The 21,456-nt window shown below is 39.6% G+C and overlaps 1 protein-coding gene across 1 annotated transcript in view; it reads right to left on the bottom strand.

The window, feature by feature from the left end:
* CNTNAP4 (contactin associated protein family member 4) overlaps positions 1–18,634 on the bottom strand; it is a 342,427-nt gene extending 323,793 nt beyond the window's left edge. The window contains exon 1 of the mRNA XM_065405994.1: positions 18,550–18,634. Within this exon, the coding sequence (XP_065262066.1) occupies positions 18,550–18,634 (85 nt within the window). The remainder of the gene's footprint in view (positions 1–18,549) is intronic.
* Between the last annotated feature and the right edge of the window lie 2,822 nt (positions 18,635–21,456).

Here is a 21,456-nt window from a genome sequence, read left to right as displayed (position 1 = left end):
TAATAAAACCTGTATGATCTTGACATTTCACAGGATCTGCAAAGTTGAAATAAACCACGCATTGATAAACCTTATTTTAAAGGCATATTATAACACCTATTAAATCAACATGTGGCATTTGTCTTAAAGGGGATAGACATAATTCAAGTACACTGTGCTTATATGGACCAGATCCTCCTCTGTACCTTTACAGGTAGAAAAGAACAATATGCATGGAAGTAAGTTTGCTTATAAACAACAAATATAACTGTCTGTTTTGGTATCCATGTACAACATTGCATCAGGTATGATGTATCAAAAGCTACACAGAAAAAATAGGAAAGACACTTAAAAGATTTTGCTATATTACTTACATATTGTCACAGTTATAATGCTATCTAGCTGTGCAGCCCGACACGAATCAGCATCATGCATCACATCACTAAATAGTTTTAGAAAATTAATTGTGCCTTTGAGACAATTTATTTTGCAATTTACTTGCACAGCAAAAGTAACCCTGCAGTGTTATAACTGTATTTCCATAAGAAGGATTGGACAGTGGGAGAAATTTGCCTGTGTAATTATGCAGCCAAACCCACTCAGCTCTAACATCCTTAGCCAAATTATCATCTCTCTTATCAATATGTCAATAAAATAATAAAACTAGAGGGGAAAAATCTGTATGAGTTTTCACTGCTTCGTATATGCAGGCTGTGAGCAGGAGTGATTAGTTAAGGATGGGGATGACAATCTTATTCCTCAGGCTACTACTCAGGTTTGTATTACCTTTCATGAATGTTGTGTCCCCTTCCTCTGTGACTTTAGCTAATGTAATATTTATTCATTGAGCATGCCCCAGTCTTCCTCAGTCCCACACCCAAAAACTCACCATGCTTTAGATCTCCCTACACGCACATACTCAATTTGAAACAACACCAATTTTGCTTTCTGCTATTGATTCTACTTTATACTATGTTGTTAACTCACTCAAAAAGAATTCTAGTAGACAAGAGAAGCACAGCTTTCCATGACAGAACATATGATATGATAGGGACAAATCAGCTTAAGTATTTATACAAAACTATATTTCATTTTTGTTTCAACAAATTATCCAGTGTTAAAGTAAGGCTCAATAGTCTTTAATTCCTGGGATCAGCACTTTTGCCTTTTCTGAAGACATACTATATTGGTTACCCACCTGTCAAAGTGAAATTCAATAAGAGATCACATATTTTTGCTATCAGGTCAGCAACCTCATTTTTCAACTCCTTCAGGACCATTGCAGGGAATCAACAATTTGTTTTAGTGATTTGTTGCATGGGATACTGTCGGATACAGGAGTGTCAAAAGAAACAAATGGACAATTTAAATAGCAACATGTCACCAGAATCAATGGTTCCAAGGAGTAATCTTTTATGCGGTACATACAATAGGGCTATAATCTAGCTGCAAATGCCCAGCAAAGAATTCCTCTGTTTGCTCAAGTGTGCTTCAGAGTAGGGGGCTGTCTTGGTGGAGGGAAGGGATATGGAACCTACCCTACTGGCACAACTCGGAGCAGCCCAGAAATTGCTCCAAATTGTATTGTGCCAGGCCAGAGAATAAAGGAGCTAGAATGTGCCTTTTGATGCCTCTCACTGACTCCTGCACAAAACAGAGCTCTGGCACAGGGCAGAATATAGCCCATAGCCCTCATCACTGCCGTATCAGTTTCTGCAATGTTTTTGGTAAATATATGGTATAACCAGTGAGGAACAGGTAGAATATGATCATTACTAGAGCCCTACCTATGGTCCATTTTGGTCAATTTCACAGTCATAGGATTTTTAAAATCATAAATTTAATGATTTCAGCTATTTAAATCTGAAATTTCATGGTGTTGTTATTGTAGGGGTCCTGACCAAAAAAGGAGTTGTTGGGAGGTTGCAAGGATATTGGTGGTGGTGGTGGTGGGAAATGCAGTACTGCTACCCTTACTTCTGCGCTGCTGCTGGCGGTGGCGCTGCCTTCAGAGTTGTGCAGCTGGAGAGTGGCAGCTGCTGGCTGGGAGCCCAGCTCTGAAGGAAGAACCACCACCACCAGCAGTGCAGAACAAAGGATGGCATGGTATGGTATTGCCACCCTTACTTCTGTGCTGCTGCTTGGGCACCGCCTTCAGAGCTGGGCACCTGGCCAGAAGCCGCTGCTCTCCAGCCACCAAGCTCTGAAGGCATCATAGAAATAAGGATGGCAATACCACAACCCCCGAAAATAACCTTGCAACCCCCCTGCAACTCTCTTTTGGGTCAGGATCCCCAATATGAGAAACGCTGGTCTCCCCATGAAATCTGTATAGTATAGGGTAAAAGCCCACAGGACCAGATTTCACAGGGAGGTGGGGGAGGGAGACCAGATTTTGCAATCTGTAACGTGTTTTTCATGGCCGTGAATTTGGTAGGGCCCTAATCATTACTAATCATAAACAGCAGGAATATAAACCAACATATCTGGTGGTACACAATACTAGAAGCAAAAAGGCTGTACTGGAAAACCAGGTGGTTGCCTCTCAGTTGCTCAGTAACTTATGATCCCATGAATCATAATGCCAGCCTTGTTCAACTGTAGTTCTTTCCACAGCTTTGCTGGTGCCATGCAACACCTGTAAGCAACAGTTTCTAAACACAAATCTAGCAGTCACAGTGTGCTTTATAACATGCTTCATTCACAAAACCCTGCAGAGTGATCAGGAAGCTTCTCCATGTGGGCACCTGCTGGACAGTGTAAATGAAATTCGCCAATCAACTTAAAAGGCATGCTAGTCCCACTAGCACTGTTAAAGATAACAGACTCCTTCCTAAACTGTTTGTCATGCCTGCACATTCTCTGCTGAAATGAATTCACATTTTCAGAAGCTGAAACTCCTGAGTTATAAAGAGGAATAGCTGTGTTCAATAGTACCACATTAGGGTAGCAAGGAGTGAGCAGATCTGCCATTAAGATGAGAAGTAAGCATTTTTTAAAAGCTAATAAAAATTGTATGTAATTATGTTGTTTGCCAGTGTAGAAGTAGAACTTGAGGAACTGTCAAGCAAAGCTTAGTCTACAAATACAGTTTTTCTTTGCTCATCTCTAAACAGCTTACTAAAAAACAAAGCAGCAATGTATCTTATCAACTTAGGCATAGTCAAAATGGAGGAAACTTACACTGTGTGATCCACACTAGAGATTTCTTATCCTCACTGCTAGGGTTACCATATTTAAAAATTAAAACAAGAGGACACTTCACGGGGCCCTGGCCCCGCCCCTGCCCCAACTCCGCCCCTTCCCCTACCGACCCTGCCCCAACTCCGCCCCTTCCCCGCCCCAACTCCGCCCCCTCCCCATAGCGCCCGCATTCCCCCTCCTCCCTCCCAGCCATGAAACAGCTGCCCAAGTGCTACCAGCTTCGGGCAGCCCCCAGACCTCCGGACCCTGCACCCCCGGCCGGGCACTTCCCCTCCAAGGCTCCAGCGGCACAGGGTCCGGAGGCATGGGGGCTGCCCAAAGCCGGTAGCGCTCGGGCAGCTCGGCTCTTAAACAGAGCCGAGGAGTCAGGGAGCACAGCAGCTGCCGCTGGAGCCCGGGAGGGGAAGTGCCCGGCCGGCGGTGCAGGGTCCGGAGGCATGGGGGCTGCCCGAAGCCGGTAGCGCTCGGGCAGCTTGGCTCTTACAGAGCCGAGGACTCAGGGAGCACAGCAGCCGCCGGAGCACACCCTAAGGTAAGCCAGGGATGCCGGAAGCTGGGAGTATTTTTCGCGGACATGTTCGGCTTTTTGGAAATTCCCCCCGGACGTGGGTTTGATTACCAAAAAGCCGGACATGTCCGGGAAAAACCGGACATATGGTAACCCTACTCACTGCAGCTCTGTAATATATCCTGCACTCAATCATTGTGCACAACTATTCATTGACCTCGATGGAAGTTCCACGTACATACTGAGCATGGAATAGAAATCTACATTATAGATTGCGGAACTGCAGTATGGAGCTAAGAACATGAATATAGTACTAAAACCACGGAAAATCTAGGAGTTTTGTTTTTAAACAAGGCTACATGCTGTTTACTCAGAAACATACCTCAGACCAATTTTTCAAATTCTGGCTTCTAATTTAGCATGCAAGACCATCTGTGGTTCACTACAGTTTGCATGTGCAGTCCTGCCAACCCCCAGGTGTTCAAAACTTATGGGTCAGACTCCGCAACATTATGAGGCCAGTTTTAAAATCAGATTTTTTTTTAATCCAATGAATTTAGTTCCTTTTATTTGCCCCCTTGTTACTGAGCCTTTAGGGTGTATTGATTTCATGTTTTCTGGCTTTCCTCCACAGCCATATGGGCTAGAATCTTACTTTTGCAAAACGAAAGCTGAGATTCTCAAGCAATCGTTTGAAAACCAGGGCTTTAAGGAAAACACCAAATTATCATAAGACTCATGATAAAATCATTAGATTTGGCAACACTGCAGCTGCAAATGACATTTACATGCACAAACACCGTTTGCATTTTAGTCTATTTACCTGTATAAAAGACGGTGCCTGCAAAATAGGCCATCAGGTTGAAGTCACTTCTAAATATTGGCTCTTAATATATTTAAGTTAACCATTGGTCACTTCTTAAAATTTGTCAGCACTCATACTTTAATACATTCAAATAATTACAGAAATCCCAAGTGACTAACTACTATGGAAGGCTCTTTCTACAAGTATTCAGTACAATGGGTGGAAAACTCCAGATTTCTTAGGATCAAAACCACCACACAGAGCCAAGGCAGTTCATCAGCATCCAAACCATATGTCAGAGCCACAGACAATTCCAACCATTGGAGAACATGCCAGGAAAACATTGCTGCTACAGGAAAATTACACAGTCTGGCATTTGGGCTTGTGATTTATATCGGAGGAGTAGGGGGAAGGGTTATAAAATATACTGCCTAAGTAACTCAGAGCAGTGGTTCTTCAAAACTTGCTTTTGATTAATCATGTACATTTTTTTTCCTTAGCCTCAGAAGACATTCTGCACTTGATTGAAAAAAAAAAACCCAAACCCCACACATTTCTAAGCAGCAAAACCAATACCAAAAACACTCTATGGAGACAAAAATCTTAATACATTATTTGAAATGAATTATCTATATTTAAATGTTATTTCTAAGCAAACACATTGATCTAAGTTTGATCAAGCCTAATGCTGCTACGCACATTTCATATTTGCATCCAAAGCTCTGAGGAGAACATTTTATATTAAGAGCTAAAATATTCTTAAAAGTTAATATATTAACATTAAGAAATCACCAACCTTGTGTAGGGGAGGGGAAATTAGAACTGAAATTATCGTCCATAAGGGAGGCCTGACTAATGTCTGGGTTTCCCCTCATTTAGATTTTCCCCCGGAATATTTGAATAAGTGAGAACACTTTACTTAATGCTATATTTTCAATATTGAGCTACTGAGGGCTATAATGAACTCTTCCAAAATCTGCTAGAAGTATTCCTGCATGGTCAATTGGGCAGAAAAAGACCACATGGTAACCATCTCTACTTTTCAGAGTAGCAGCCATGTTAGTCTGTATCCGCAAAAATAACAGGAGTACTTGTGGCACCTTAGAGACTAACAAATTTATTAGAGCATAAGCTTTCGTGGGCTACAACCCACTTCTTCGGATGCATATAGAGTGAAACATATATTGAGGATATATATATACACACATACAGAGAGCATGAACAGGTGGGAGTTGTCTTACCAAGTCTGAGAGGCCAATTAAGTAAGAGAAAAAAAACTTTTGAAGTGATAATCAAGATAGCCCAGTACAGACAGTTTGATAAGAAGCAAGTGTGAGAATACTTACAAGGGGAGATAGATTCAATGTTTGTAATGGCTCAGCCATTCCCAATCCCTATTTAGCCCTGAGTTAATTGTGTCTAGTTTGCATAGTTTACAAACATTGAATCTATCTCCCCTTGTAAGTATTCTCACACTTGCTTCTTATCAAACTGTCTGTACTGGGCTATCTTGATTATCACTTCAAAAGTTTTTTTTCTCTTACTTAATTGGCCTCTCAGACTTGGTAAGACAACTCCCACCTGTTCATGCTCTCTGTATGTGTGTATATATATCTCCTCAATATATGTTTCACTCTATATGCATCCGAAGAAGTGGGTTGTAGCCCACGAAAGCTTATGCTCTAATAAATTTGTTAGTCTCTAAGGCATCTCTACTTTCTGATTAATTATATGCTCAATCACGTAGGACATGGAATTCCTTCTGAATGAGTTACTGAAAGGAAAGCAAAACTCTCAGGAACTTTCTTAAAGTGATTGAAGTGGATTCACAAAGGCCTCCTTACGCATATCAGCATTTCAGTCGGTGGGTGTCTGTCCTTAAAGGAGGCTCCAAAACAGTAACTTTTGTATGTAGCCTCTCTTTTTAAGATGCACCACATAACAGTGAAGAATATATGGTACTCAGTGATGAGAAGGGCACTTCTTACAGGGGGTTTTCACCTTAGTGGTTGACAACTGATGAACGATGGTGCCATGTGGTGAGATAAACTGCAAAACAGAAGGTTAACATCTTTGTGGGATTGTGGTAAACATGCAAGAGCTGTTGGGGAGTCTTGACAGAGTTGGCAGTAGTTCCAGGGCCTAGGAAATTGACTGGAGGGTGCCCACTGCCAAGAGGGATGTCAAACACAAGGTGTACATCCATAATGCATACCTACCTGCCCAAAAAGCCAGGGACAATGCCTAAACTCTGCGAAGCCCCAACAAGCTAAGGACATGTGGGATTCAGCCAGTGCTTAATTTGTACCAGGACTTGCCACGGCTGAGCCCTGAATCCTCTAGCTTCGGCGGTTCATAGCTCCGGTACCTCTTGGCTTGCCGCATCAGTTATGAAAGTAAAAAAAATTGGATGAGCCCCGGCCCCTCTTTCATTACAAATTAAGCACTGGGTGCAGCAGTTAGATCCCCACAGCAGTCTGACAGGTGTCTGACCTGGAGGAGCTCAATCAGATCTGTGACAGATTGTTCCTAGTATAATGGTCAAAGACAGATGAGAAGAAAACTGAATATAAGAAGATACCTCAAATATTTTGCAATATAACAGTGCATAATCTGTACTGTGCAAAAACTGTACAGTGTGCAGCTCAGCAGTTAATTCAATTCAGAACAGTAACAAATATTAGTATTAAACACTGAGGAGTGAAATAGTGTTTATTCTGGTGATGAAGAATATTCTGGGGAAGTAGAATCAGGAAGAACAGCTTTTTTCGTGTATCCCACCATCATCTCTGAATCATAGAAGATGGACACAGAAAAACACTGTTTTAAATTTTATTTAAAAAAAACACTATTTTATCATCTTCTTCATCCCCCCCCACCCCCCCAGCATTCAAACCACTAGGGCTTGCATTATGTTCCTCATATCCCACAGGTCCTCTTTCATAACTGATATCACCATGATCAACACTACCCATATCAATATCAATTTGCTGGAGATTCTTCTCTCATACTGATATAAATCAGGAGTATCCCAAATGACATCAATAAGATTACACAGTCTAAAACTGGTGACACAGAGAGATGAATCAGGCCCATTGTTTTAAAGGGCGTTTTGATTTCTTGACTGATTTTCTTCTGAGTCTAAGGTTAAGTTTTTGGAAATTGAGTTTTGTTCAGATCTTAAGAAAAAGCACATTTCCACCTCCTTACCTATGTTCTCCTTCTCCAGTATATGCAATGGAGTCTGATTTGTTATTTTATTTGAATCAGAATCAGGAGAAACTCACAAATTATCAGACTGGAAGGAATACAAATTTCAGGATGGAGATTCAGATACTGGTTTCCATGTACTTTCACTAGCAGCTTGCTTAAGAGTATAAACCATTTTTTTTTTAGACTGAAGTTGGGAAACAGGCTGAGCACCTGCTCTAAGAGCTTGAGAACCTTTAACCATCCCCCGTGTTTGCTGAAGAGTCTCAATACAAGAAGTGTTCACCCTCTTATAGGACTGTGCTTTGAAAAGGTGCAACACATGCTTCCCTTTACACAGGATCTGATCTGCTGGCTGTAGAAGAGGATGAATGGATCTGTAGGATTGCCTTTGTCTTCCCCCCATTTCCGTTCAGGCCTGCTCATGGCCTCAAGTATTGTTCTAGCAGCTGGGATCACCAAGGCAAAGTGGGATCACCACTCCCTGATGCTAGCAGCTGGAAGGGGCAGTGATGTAGGAGCCACTGTGAATCCTCTAGGGGCCAGATCTGCTAGCTATCAAGTTTGATTTGTGCCAGGGACCTGGAGCAAAGCATCTTTACCCAACCTCAGATTTGGGATCTCAACATTTATTTCTATCATGCTGATAAACAATATATTATAGTTCTCTAAATGCAGACACAAGAGACCATAACATGTCTGTTAAGGACACATAAGAGCACAGGTGTGAAAAAGTCATAAATCTCTCATTTTAAAAAAATAATCTACTAGTTAACTGTTTCCTGGAATATTTGTGACACCATGGATACGAATAGCTCTAAAGGAATCATTCCAGTCTTTCATATAAATAACACAGATATTCAGCATTCCCTAAATATATTGAGTCATTACGATCTGCCATTCTAACAATATACTCATAATAGATCACTGATAGATCTTTTAATCATACTTTTCTATCCATAATGCTCAAACAGACACTGATGAACATTGAAGCTTAGTATAGTAGATGCAACTCAACATACATTTTCAGCACCTGGGGGAATATCTTAAAAATGCATCCACTGAAATAATTTCATTCTCTCACCAACTATATTACACACAAACATATACATTCCACTATAGGTGAATATTAAATCAGGAAATTCTAAATGAAGGTTTTCCAATCTGTGTTTAGCAATACTATTGTAGATCCCTGCAGAGTATTATCACAGTGATAGAATACCTCACTTCCAAGAAATGTAAAAAAAAACCTAAATCAGACTCTCAAACAGAATCTGTAACATAAAGTAGAATTGGAAACTGGGAGAGAAAAAGCACAGTTCAATCCCAGACAGTAGTGACTCTGCAGAGAGTAATACACAGGAGACTAAAACAGACACACTTTCTACTACAATTTCTAAAGGATGAAAGAGTGCAAGAAATATTTTCTCCAGTTATTAGATATAATATAAGACTTTACCTAAAAGATGAACAGTACCTAACTCTGGGAGAAAGGAGAGGGACAGCAGAGATGGCATCACTCTACATAGCAGCTTGTCACCAGATCAGGAATGAACAGCACTCACAAATGGGCACATGGAACAAAAACCTATGGCATGAAGCCCTCTTCTGGGCAGACTGTAGCTAGTTTGAACTGATACATAAGGTGTCTGATTCATTTGCACATGTTTATCTTTTCACTCCACTAAAGCATTTTTTAATGTAATTGAGTTGTCTTTAGCTCAGCCCACTGTGCCTATATTATGTAGAGTCCTGTCTTTCAAACATATACGACTTCACTTTCAAGTTCCTTCTGTTCTCTTTAGTGAACATCACTGTACAATAAAGATCTCAGTTTGAAATCCCATGTATGATAGAGTGAAAAACCTTAAGGAATAAATATGGTGACCTTAAGGAATAAATAAAAAAGACACACACACACACACACACACACACACTGCTATGTGTTTATATTAGAGAAGGCAAGATCAAAGAAATGCTCTTTGCACTTGGAGTGCAAGATGGTGAGGTTGTGACGGTCCTTAGATCCTGTGAGAGGTCATTCCACAGTCTTGGGCTGGCCCCCGAGTCTCATTAAAAGTCAGTGGGACTTGGCTTCTTACTATCTACGTCACTTTTGAAAATGGGCTCTGAGTCTGAGTCTTGGGCTCAGCACCACTTAGGGGCTTTTAAAAATTCTACCAATCATCTCATAGAGCCACTGGCAGCTTTTTTGGTTCCACATATCTCAAGAGAGTGATTTCATAAGCAAGGGAACAACCTAAAATTATTCCAACAGTCTCCTCCCCTCCCCCAGTTTCTCTTTAGTCAATTTGGATAAGTAGGTAATTCATATCAGCGATCTAGCTCTGTATCTGAAGCCTCTGAAGAAGGCAGGATGAAAAGGCATTTACCCATCACACTTTCATATAGACAGGTGATGAATAACTTACATCCAAAGGGTCTCACATATCACTGCTTGCTAGTATGTTTGAAGGCTCTTATTCAATTTTTACTTAGGCAAAAATCCTGTTGATCTCCATGAGAGTTGTGCCCGAGTAAGGACTTCAGGATCTGGTGCACAGCTTTTCACTTTTTAACAACATTTCTTAGTTACTGAAATGTGTGAATGTTTCTTTAAAGAAAATAATCAGTACCTCTTGGCATGATTACAAAATGCTTGCCAACTGGACATTTTGATTTCCTCTGTACAGTAGCTAGGAATCCCTCCATTGATCAGTGAAAGAAGTTATAGTGAGACATACGGTTTACTGGCTTACAGAATGTCAGGTCTTTCCAGACTGTATAAAGATCCATAATGGCACTGAGAAGCTTTTCTGCTTTATCACTGTGACATAGAAGGGAATGTGGAGGCTGTAGTATATTACTGACCATTCACACCCCTTTTTACACAACTTGCTTTCTGCTATAAAGAAAACCATCACCACAAAGACAACATTAAATTCTAGCAGGCTTTGGGTTAAATCGTGCCTTTAAATCACAGCCTATAATAGGGAGTGGGCAGAAAGGCAGCACCTTAGAATGAGTTCCAGAAGGAAATGTGCATCAGAAATTGTGGTCCCACTGAAATCAATGAGTTTGTCATTGATTTCAGTGGAGCCAGGATTTCACCCAGTGTTCCACTGTTCCCACTCAGTGGCTCTCACAACTATGCCATTACCCACTCCCTGCTTTGTTCCCTCTTGGGTGTCTGGGGCCAGCATCTGCAGTAGCCTGAGTAGTCCTTGCACTCAGAAGAGGTCAAGGTGTGCATCTGTGTCCAAACACAGCACAGGGGAACAAGTAGGACAGAAGACTATTTTTGGTGTCCTTCAGCTCCTATGTACCCACACTTGTATACAAGCTGATCAATATGACATGGCTTCAATAACTGGCCTTTCTATGCCATGAATTTATATTGTGACACTTTGTGTCTACACAGAAATCAATAGAGGCCACCACATACCTTAAAAATAAGGCATACTAGATAATTAGTGATGCACAGTGAGAAACTGGAAAGATTACAACCTATGCTTTTAACACTTCTATTTAATTAGTTCTAAAGGAAAATTTCTGGCAATGTAACAAAAGTATTTTTACATTAATATTACCTTATAATAAATATCATTATTTTTACTTCAATATATGCTACTGTGAAAAGAACATGTGTAGTTGTTGAGTTTTTTGTCTCCTACAGTAATTACAGGTAACAGATACTGATAACATTTAATCAAACCACAGGAGACTGACACATACAAATTATATTGCAGGTGAGTTAACTCAGATGCGTTAGGCTCCCAACATGGAATACAATCTATCTACATCATTATGTTTATCAATGTGAAATATCATCTTGATGTCTTCTTGTTGCCCAAAGCGTTGTCCTATAGACTTGCTCACATATTAAAAGGTTCCATGTAATCTGCTAGTTTGGTGTTTTGTTCAGTTACTCAGCATCTGAGGCTTTGTCTTCACGGCGGGTAGCAATCGGTTTATCGGGGATCGACTTACCGCGTCTAGTGAAGACGCGGTAAAATCGATCCCTGATCGCTCTGCCGTCGACTCCGGAAATCCACCTCGGCAGGAGGCGGCAGCGGAGTCGGCGGCAGCGCGGCAGCGGTCGACTTTCCCGCGTCCTCACCGCCAGGTAAGCCGACCTAAAATACGCAACTTCAGCTACGGTATTCACGTAGCTGAAGTTGCGTATCTTAGGTCGGACCCCCGCTGCAGTGTAGACCTAGCCTGAGTAACACCATGTACCTCATATTGCATAACCCAGAGTGTGTTGTGAGATTTCACAGATTTCTCCTAAAAACTGTATTTTTGCAATAACTTTGAACAGGAAAACCAGTTAAATTCAGCCACAGCCAATGGAGCAAAGTTGAGTACATTTCAACAGTTTCATAAAACAGGTGATTTTTTTAAACATTATTGAATAATAGCCTCGTGTATAAAGGACTCGTGCTGAAATACACTTCTACCCTGATATAACGCAACCCGATATAACACGAATTCGGATATAACGCAGTAAAGCAGTGCTCCAGGGGGGCAGGGCTGCGCGCTCCAGCGGATCAAAGCAAGTTCGATATAATGCGGTTTCACCTAGAACGCGGTAAGATATTTTGGCTCCGAAGGACAGCATTATATCGGGGTAGAGGTGTAGTTTTTCCCCTATAAAATTATACTTTAAAAATTTTATCCCTTTAAATCTTTTCCCATTGATATTTAATTGTGGACTAATTCAAACTTCTAAAAGTGCAAGATATAATTTACTGGTTAGCTGCATAGACAATGGTATTTAGTAATGGGAATAAATTCAAATATTCCAACATGCTGTTTCTAATCTAATTTTCCCTCAAGATCACACATGTAAATATACTAATTGCACAAACACTCTTATAGAAACAAAAAGGCACTTTACCAGTTAGGAACAAGCAATATCTTATTCTTGAACACTATCAAGTAATAAGATATACTTAATAAAAAAGTAATTAGACCCACTACCCAGCTGGATAGACTTCCTACTATATTGTTTTTCTTTCCTTTTTGATTTAAAACCTTAGAGGTAGTTTTCAACACTGGTCTATTAAATAGGTACGGTGTTTAAATAATAATTTTGTAGTTACTAATTAAAACTATTTAAAATGTCAAAAGTTTCCAGGCTTCAATCACTTTTCAAATTATTGCATTGAAAATACTCATTAACTGGAACATAAATGGTATCATTTTTTATCTGCCAGTTCACACTACTCTCTGCTCATTGTAAGCAGAGTCGTAGTTTCTAATGAACCATGAAGAGAATTTAGTCTGAAAAACAAACTGGTTTGGAGCCCAATCCTGCTCTTATTGCCATAAATGTATGGTGTCAATATGATCAGGATAAGGCCACTGTGTGTCTTTCTAAAAGATATGATAGACAAGGTGCATAAGGTAATATCTTTTATTGAGGCAACTTCTGTTGATGAGAGAGACAAGCTTTCAAGCTACATAGAAGAACTCTATGTGACTCGAAAGCTTGTCTCTCTCACAAACAGAAGTAAAAGATATTACCTTACCCACCTTGTGTCTCTAATATCCTGGGACCAATACAGCTACAACTACACTGCATACAAAATATTAGACCTTGAGAGCTCTATTTGTGTGCGTGTTCATATGTGCGCGCGTACCCCCCCATACTATAAACCCTTCCTGTCCAAAGTTTACAGTTAGCTTATTTAGGTTATGCCCCCAGTGCACTATTTACATAAAAACTCTCCCTCTTAATACTGTGTCTCACATTCATTCCATTCAGGGGGAAAAATGGTTTTGAGCTGTGTCCAAGTAAATAGTGACAATACATGATGGCATGTGGAGGTATGAAGGTATCATCACCACCAGTTTGGGATTGATGCATTACTCACTAGTGCCAAAACCACAAATGAGTTATGCACACCATGTCAAAGAAGTGCAAATACATGTTTTATACCACATCACACCATCACAAGCACATAGCATAAGGCATGTTTTACAGAAAAAAATATTTTACATGTGTCTTAGAGTTTTAAACAATGTTATTGGTACTATTTTTTGTATCCTTCCACCTATAAAATCAGGATTCCTTAATAACATGAATTAAAAGTGAAGGCTTGTCTCAGGGAGAGCAAAATTGTAATTTATAAACCTCAGAAACCTCTAAAATAGCCTAAAATAGCTGTTCGAAACAGAAAAAGTTGTTTGATTATAACATCTGATATATGAATTAAAGTTGGAAAGATGAAGAAGATATATTTAGATAATCATCTTTTTGAACCAGGAATTGTCCTTTTAGAGTGTTTGGAAAGTGCCTAGCACATAATAATGGGTGCTACCATAAAAAAGCACAACTAAATATTAATACTAATAGAAAAGGGTGGTGATTGGGGATCTAGGGAAGGAGAGAATTCCTAACTTTCACATAGAACAAAGCTATCATTTCTGTGAGATGCAGCACCTTTACATACTACTGATAGAATACCAGTGGTCAGTTTTGTGGGAAAATTTACTTTTGAAAGAAGGAAACATTTCTTCAGCAATGTGGTGGTGGGATTTTTTGTTTTGTTTTTCCTTTTTTCCCCATTGGTGCTATTAGAAGTTGCTCTTCGGTTTTGAATATTAGAAATTGTCCTACTGTTGATGATTATTAGGCAGACAACAGGTGAGCTTGTCAAAAGATACATAAGTAAAATTTATCAGATGCATATCACCACTCCTTACATTCTAGCATTATGCTACACATAAACAGGTATATACATGCCTTATGGAGGCGCTCTTACTGGATCCATAGTTATGATTACTTTAAGATATGCAGCTAATTTATGAATCTTTCTCTCCCCATCCACCCATCGGGATGGGAAAGAAAAATTCATAAATGGATATTCATCCATAAACTGAAAGAGAAAAAGTATAATCCTTGAGAGTTTGGAAGCTGTGGTATCATTAATATTTGCACAAGTTTGCGGTGAACTCAGTACTCCTGACAGGCAAAGAGAAAAGCAAGTTTAAAAGGAACATATACAATCGTCCCTAATGTGTGACACCAATTGATAGTACACGTTACATGTAATCTACTGTATTTTACTTAGACAGTTAATTTCATTTTTATTTTATTTTTAGATTTTTTTTCTTTTGCTTTTCAAATCCACTGAATATTCAACTATGAAAGGCTCAATATCATTAAGGTACTACACTCTAATAGCAAAAGAAAGGTTCTGTACTGCAACGGTAACAAGAAGTTCCAAAACGAAGACCAGCTGACTAACTTACACAGAGTATGGTCATTATCATATAACAATGAATGTTGAGTTCAGGGGTATTCCTAGACAGAAAATAAAAACTTTCGTAAATATGGAAGACTTTAGAAGCAGAAGTACATGCTTTCTGTCTTCACCTATATACAGAGAAGAGATTTTATGTGAGAATTCTTTAATTTGTTGGCAGTATTTCCATTCATTCCCCAAATCATCCTTAATAGTTTTGGTCACAGTTGAGCTGAAATGTGTGTGAGATTTAATTATGTTTCATGCAACACTTCATTTTCAGACAGTTCCAATGGAAGTACTGTACCTATCAGAGTTTCATGACCAAGTTTCAGGCAAGCATCCAGGAGCTAATTTACCAACTGACTAATTTATGGCTGTGGAGCCAGCTTCAAATAAAATAAAAATGTTTGCTGGCCCCCGAACAAAACTTTAAAGGAGTATTTGCCTTGATCCTTACTTTAAAACTCTTATATGACTTTTCATGGTTTCTGATTTATGGCTGTATAGGTCAATTCCCTTTCAAACACTTTTGGCATTTTAATTCTTTGGGAAAAGCTAACTACTTTCTAAACCTTTAACTGAAGCAACATTGGTACAGAACTTAAAGTGTATGAATTCCCAATGACAACCATTATCTTACTGTGCTAAACTGTTTAGTGTGTCATCCTTCAGGAAAGGACATATAAATGTCATGTTTCAATTTCAAAATGATACGTTTTTTCAGTTTCAAATATGGTGTACTTTAAAACGTCCTTACTCAGTGAAGGAATATCTCAGAACAATATGGATAGAAGAAAAACTTCAGAACAATTCATTTTGTGTCAAAAAAGGGGAATTCACAATCTAGACCATAATCAAACTCAGAAAAAGTTGCTAATAGAACAAGCAATTCAGATTTGTGAATGTACACTTCGTGGTGAACTCCAGATCTCCTTACTCAGGTGTTTTTCTATTTATTTCAATGGAAGTTTGAGTAAGGACAAAGTAAAAACTGAAGTATGATCTTCAGTATATGGCATTAAAGTAACACCAGAAAAAAAAACCCAGTAGATTTAGTAGAAGAATGAAAATGTCATCCCATTTTCTCTAGGAATAACTGTTTATCATTTAAAAACAAAGAAAATTCAAACTAAGAATCTGATTTTGTGATAGCTGTTTTCATTAATTCAGATAGGAGAGTCATGTTCTGAAAGGGATTTCAGTAAGTGAAGTACCAGTATGTTAAAGGGAGAGTAGAATTACTGCTGAATAACTTTGCAGTAATTGGGGGACGGGACACAACACTCCTGGGACATTTGAAAAACAAACAACTTGCACTTTTATGGGATACATTTTTTGTTAAATATATAGTCTGCCACCTCAGATGTAAACTGCCCTTTTAAAAATGATTATCCATGTGAAATAAATGACTTTTCAGGATTATGTTTTGTGTTCTTGTGTGAAATGAGGGAGAGGTACAACCTAGTGGAGACAAAAATCTCTCAAATTTTATTCCTGGCTTTGACACTGGTTTTCTCTATGGATTTAAGCTAGTTATTTATCTTCTCCAAACATCAGTTTCTCCATTTGTAAAATGGGGAGTAAACTTATTTCTTTATTTCAAAGGGGTGTTTTGACTACTAACCTACTAATATAGGCAAATTGCTTTCAATAGGAAAAAATAAAAGTGCATTAACATGGCCATTCATTTACCAACATAAACTTAGCTTGACTTCTCTCTGAGAAGTATTAGAGAAAAGGCAATAAATGTGGTTCCCACCTGATTTATTTTACCCTTCATAATTCTATACTGGGAAAAACTTGATTTTTCCCCCCAAGCCTTGTTTCTTAAATTGTAAGAGTGACCTCTAGTGCTTTACTGTTTTGTTGTATTCTGGAAGTACTATTTTGCAATAGTTTTAATATGCCTTTCTGATCTGATCTTGTCTTGTGCATACTGCCAAATGCTATTAATGTGTGATTCAATTATCATGGTCTTGTGAAAATGGATGTATTCATAAACTATACAATGCAGAACGATGAAGAGAATTAAAGCTGAGGCTGGATTGCAGCAGAGTGTTTTACCAAAGGAGTTTATTATTCATGTTTAGGGCTACTCTATGCACTTGAGTATCAAATGAGATATTACTGAATGACAGCACAAGATCATTTTGGTGCTGCAGTGTGATCATCAGGCTCATGGGAGCATGTTTAGTTTACAAGCTGTCCACAGGAAAACTCTTCAATACACATACCACACAGCACTTCTAACTTCTTTGTCATGACTTAGATGTTTGCACGGAGCTGTTCCCTGCTACAGTGCTGTAAAGTTATTCCTGAACATTCCCAGTAGCACTAACATTCACATTCTTAAAATACAATCACTATTTCAGCCTACCCCATTCATATGCTGCACAGCCAGCCCCTTAACTGGATTAAAAAACAAAACAAAACAGGCTGCTCATTTTAAGCATCTGACATTTAGGCAACTATTCTGGTAGATAAGAATATAAGAATGGCCATATTGGGTCAGACCAAAGGTCCATCTAGCCCAGTATCCTGCCTTCCGACAGTGGCCAGTGCCAGGTGCCCCCAGAGAGAATTAACAGAACAGGTAATCATCAAGTGATCCATCCCCTGTCGCTCATTCCCAGCTTCTGGCAATCAGATGTATCAAAAATAGAAATCATTATGGTCCACTGAGGCCAAAGTACAACCAAAGGAACGCCAAACAATTACTGAACAGGTAAAATGCTTAGAAGTTAGTGTCTGATACATTTGTTTAGGGTGAAAATGGTCAGACTTGATTCAACATTGAAACCAAAGATCCCAGTGCTAAGTCAAATATACATCAGATCTGCCTTCTAGAGGACAGGTTCTCTTACACATTGTGATCACTGTCTCTATTTTGCAATACCACCCTATTGGCTAACTATGGCTTATTCATTTAAAAAAAAAGAAAAGAAAAGAAAGAAAGAAAAAAAAAAGAAAAAAAAAAACTTTCTGCTGCTACTGATGGTGCCCTCTTCCTTAGTCATACATGAACACTATTCTCTAAGCAATCATCGCACATCTTGTCCTCAACATTTTTTCTTTGTTACATTTGCTTTGCTTATGAACTGTACACTACTGTGCATCAGATTTATTTGAGTGCCAGCTTGTTCAGGAGATGCAGATACCAGCCTTCCAAATTATAAATTGCTAAAAGCCAAGCTGATGCAGCATACAGTAGAAGTCTTCCAATAATTTCAATGTAAGACACAATGCCTTGTAAAATGCAGCACTTCTCAACAGGAAACAAAAATTAAAATGGGGATGGAACATGCAATTCCTTGGTAAAATGTTAATTTCAGATTATACTGGAACTCGAACTTCTCAATAGAATTCTGTATATAGATTTGTATAGAAATGTAGAGGACGGATTTTAAAACTTAAAAAAATCACATTTCTCAGCCAAGGAAACATTTTTAGCCAAGCTATTTGCTGTCATGTTTTCAGAAGCATTAAGCATTTATTTCAAGAACAAGATTTATTCCAAAGACAAATAAAATAGCCCAGAAGTTTTCAAAACAGTCTGGTCTGAGTTTTAAATCATTTGCAATACTTACATTTATTTCCTGCCACTATTGTGTTCCAGTTATGAACAGGTAACAGAAACAGCAGCTTAAGCAAGATTTCAGTGACAGAATCCATGCTCACATTTACTGAGGCACCCAAAAGAACTAGAGTATTGGGAAACAGCTGCTCTGCACTTCAGTCCTATTCTTGCTTCCTCTTCTCTCTCTCTCTCTCTGTCTTTCTTCTTTCAGTGCTTCTCAGTAGTCAGACTCCGCAGTGAAATGCACTCTGCAACTGCTCACACATGCATACACACCTCCAAATCTGCTTTTTTTCTCCCCTAACAACAGCAATCCCTTAAGAGCAGCTGCAAGAATCTCTCCTCCAATTTCACAGAATCACTCAGGGCTAAACTGCAAGACTACCCTGTACAGCTTGCTTACAGAAGCTACACATTCACGTGTGTCCTGGACACCCCTTGTGGTGATACGTAGGAAATGTGAGTCTCTGATGAAAGCCAGACAATATGATAGAATATATTGCACATGTGCACGGGGACAGAGTCTTTGCTGGGTTTTCACTGTGCCCCATTCTTTATAGTGATTTTTAAGTATGTGGAGAGTATGTATTTGTTGTACATTCTGCTTTTCCTCTTCCTTCATACACAGTATCTAAAAAGAACTTTCAGTTGCTAAAGCATTTAGAAGTACTGCATTTTGGAGAGAATATATTATAATTGTCAAGCATTTGTGGTAGGAACTCTAAGAGCAGAGGCAAAACTGCATTTCACTTTCGCTTGTAAAGTAAATGTAGGAACTAATAACCTAGTCTCCATCAGAAAATAATGCCTCGAAAATTGCATTATGAATACTACTTTGACATTAAGTAATAACCCATAAATGAAGGAGCTTCAATAAGATGTATGTCACTTGATTAAGATTGTGTCAGCCTTTCCTGCATGCTATAGCTTATTTTGAAGGTTAAAATAAATACTTTGGGTGGATATTTAGCACACAAGATAATAAGATTGGGACTGCAGTGTTCTTTAAACTGTCCAAAGGTTTGTTATAGGAGTATAAAATCTTTAGTTTAGATCAAATTTTCAGAAGGATTTTGATCTGTACATTTTAATATATATCCTAAAAATATATTTGCAAAACAGGCTAGAGTGGCTGTGAATGGTAAACAGAGTAATAGATACAAGCCTGCATCCATGAGAAATGGTATCCGTTTATTAGGGCCATCCTTGCATCAGTGAGGCATTTTGTGATACAGTGATCAGTCACCTCAAAGAAGGGCAGGTAGAGCTTCTATCACTACCATTTCGTCAGGGTTCCCGTGACAGAGATTAGATTTACACTGTAGACTGCACCAGAGGCTACTAAAATGATGTGTAGAGTCACCATGTTCCTAGCTTCTCTAAAGCATGCCCCTATTCCACCAAGTACCATCTTCTTTTGGGGCTCTCCCAATATGACTCCCCCAATCTGGTGGGAAGGTGGTTATGACCATCTTGTGTGATTACATCTTCTCCCTGATGGTTTTTTTCCCTATGGGGGCCTTCGTGCAAAGGTTTATGGTAGGATAAACCAGCCTTAACTATTGGTGAGTTCAGCCTATTTGGCCCAAATCCTGCCCTCTCTATTGCAAGCACACAGCTTCAAAATGCAGCAGGACCAAGGAGGCTCTCCTGTATGAGTGGGCCAGAGTGCGGAGGGGGAAGAACCCTTATAGAATCATAGACGATTAGGGTTGGAAGATATCTCAGGAGGTCATCTAGTCCAAACCCCTGCTCAAAGCAGGGCCAAACCCAATTTAAATCATCCCAGCTAGGGCTTTGTCAAGCTGGGCCGTAACAATCTCTAAGGATGGAGATTCCACCACCTCCCTAGAGAACCCATTCCAGTGCTTCTTAATATCCAACCTAGATCTCCCCCACTGCAACTTGAGACCATTGCTCCTTGTTCTGTCATCTGCCACCACTGAGAACAGCCTAGCTCCATCCTCTTTGGAACTCCCTTTCACGTAGTTGAAGGTTGCTATCAAATCCCCCCTCACTCTTTTCTTCTGCAGACTAAATAAGCCAATTCCCTCAGCCTCTCCTCTTAAGTCATGCGCCCCACCCCCCTAATCATTTTTGTTGCCCTCTGCTGGACTCTCTCCAATTTGTCCACATCCTTTCTGTCCTGGGGGCCCCAAAAATGGACACAATACTCCAGATGTGGCCTCACCAGTGCCAAATAGAGGGGAATAATCACTTCCCTCTATCTGCTGGCAATGCTCTTACTAATGCATCCCAATATGCCATTAGCCTTCATGGCAACAAGGGCACACCATTGACTCATATCCAGCTTCTTGTCCACTGTAATCCCCAGCTCCTTTTCTGCAGAACTGTCGCTTAGCCAGTCGGTCCCCAGCCTGTAGCAGTGCATGGGATTCTTCTGTCCTAAGTGCAGGACTCTGCACTTGTCCTTGTTGAACCTCATCAGATTTCTTTTGGCTCAATCCTCCAATTTGTCTAGGTCACTCTGGACCCTATCCCTACCGTCCAGCGTATCTACCTCTCCCCACAGTTTAGTGTCATCCATGAACTTGCTGAGGATACAATCCATCCCATCATCCAGATCATTAATGAAGATGTTGAACAAAACCAGCCCCAGGACAAACCCCTGGGGCACTCCGCTTGATACTGGCTGCCAACTAGACATCAAGTCGTTGATCACTAAGCGTTGGGCCCGAAGAGCTAGCCAGCTTTCTGTCCATCTTATGGTCCATTCATCCAATCCATACTTTTTTTAACTTGCTGGCAAGAATACTGTGGGAGACCATATCAAAAGCTTTGCTAAAGTCAAGATATATCACATCCACCACTTTCCCCATATCCGCAGAGCCAGTTATCTTATCATAGAAGGCAATCAGGTTGGTCAGGCATGACCTTGGTGAATCCATGTAGACTG

The sequence above is a fragment of the Emys orbicularis genome, chromosome 6 (genome assembly GCF_028017835.1).
Source record: "Emys orbicularis isolate rEmyOrb1 chromosome 6, rEmyOrb1.hap1, whole genome shotgun sequence".
In the NCBI taxonomy this organism is placed as follows: domain Eukaryota; kingdom Metazoa; phylum Chordata; order Testudines; family Emydidae; genus Emys; species Emys orbicularis.
Note: the sequence above shows the minus strand (reverse complement) of the source record. Positions and strands in the feature narration are given on the sequence as shown.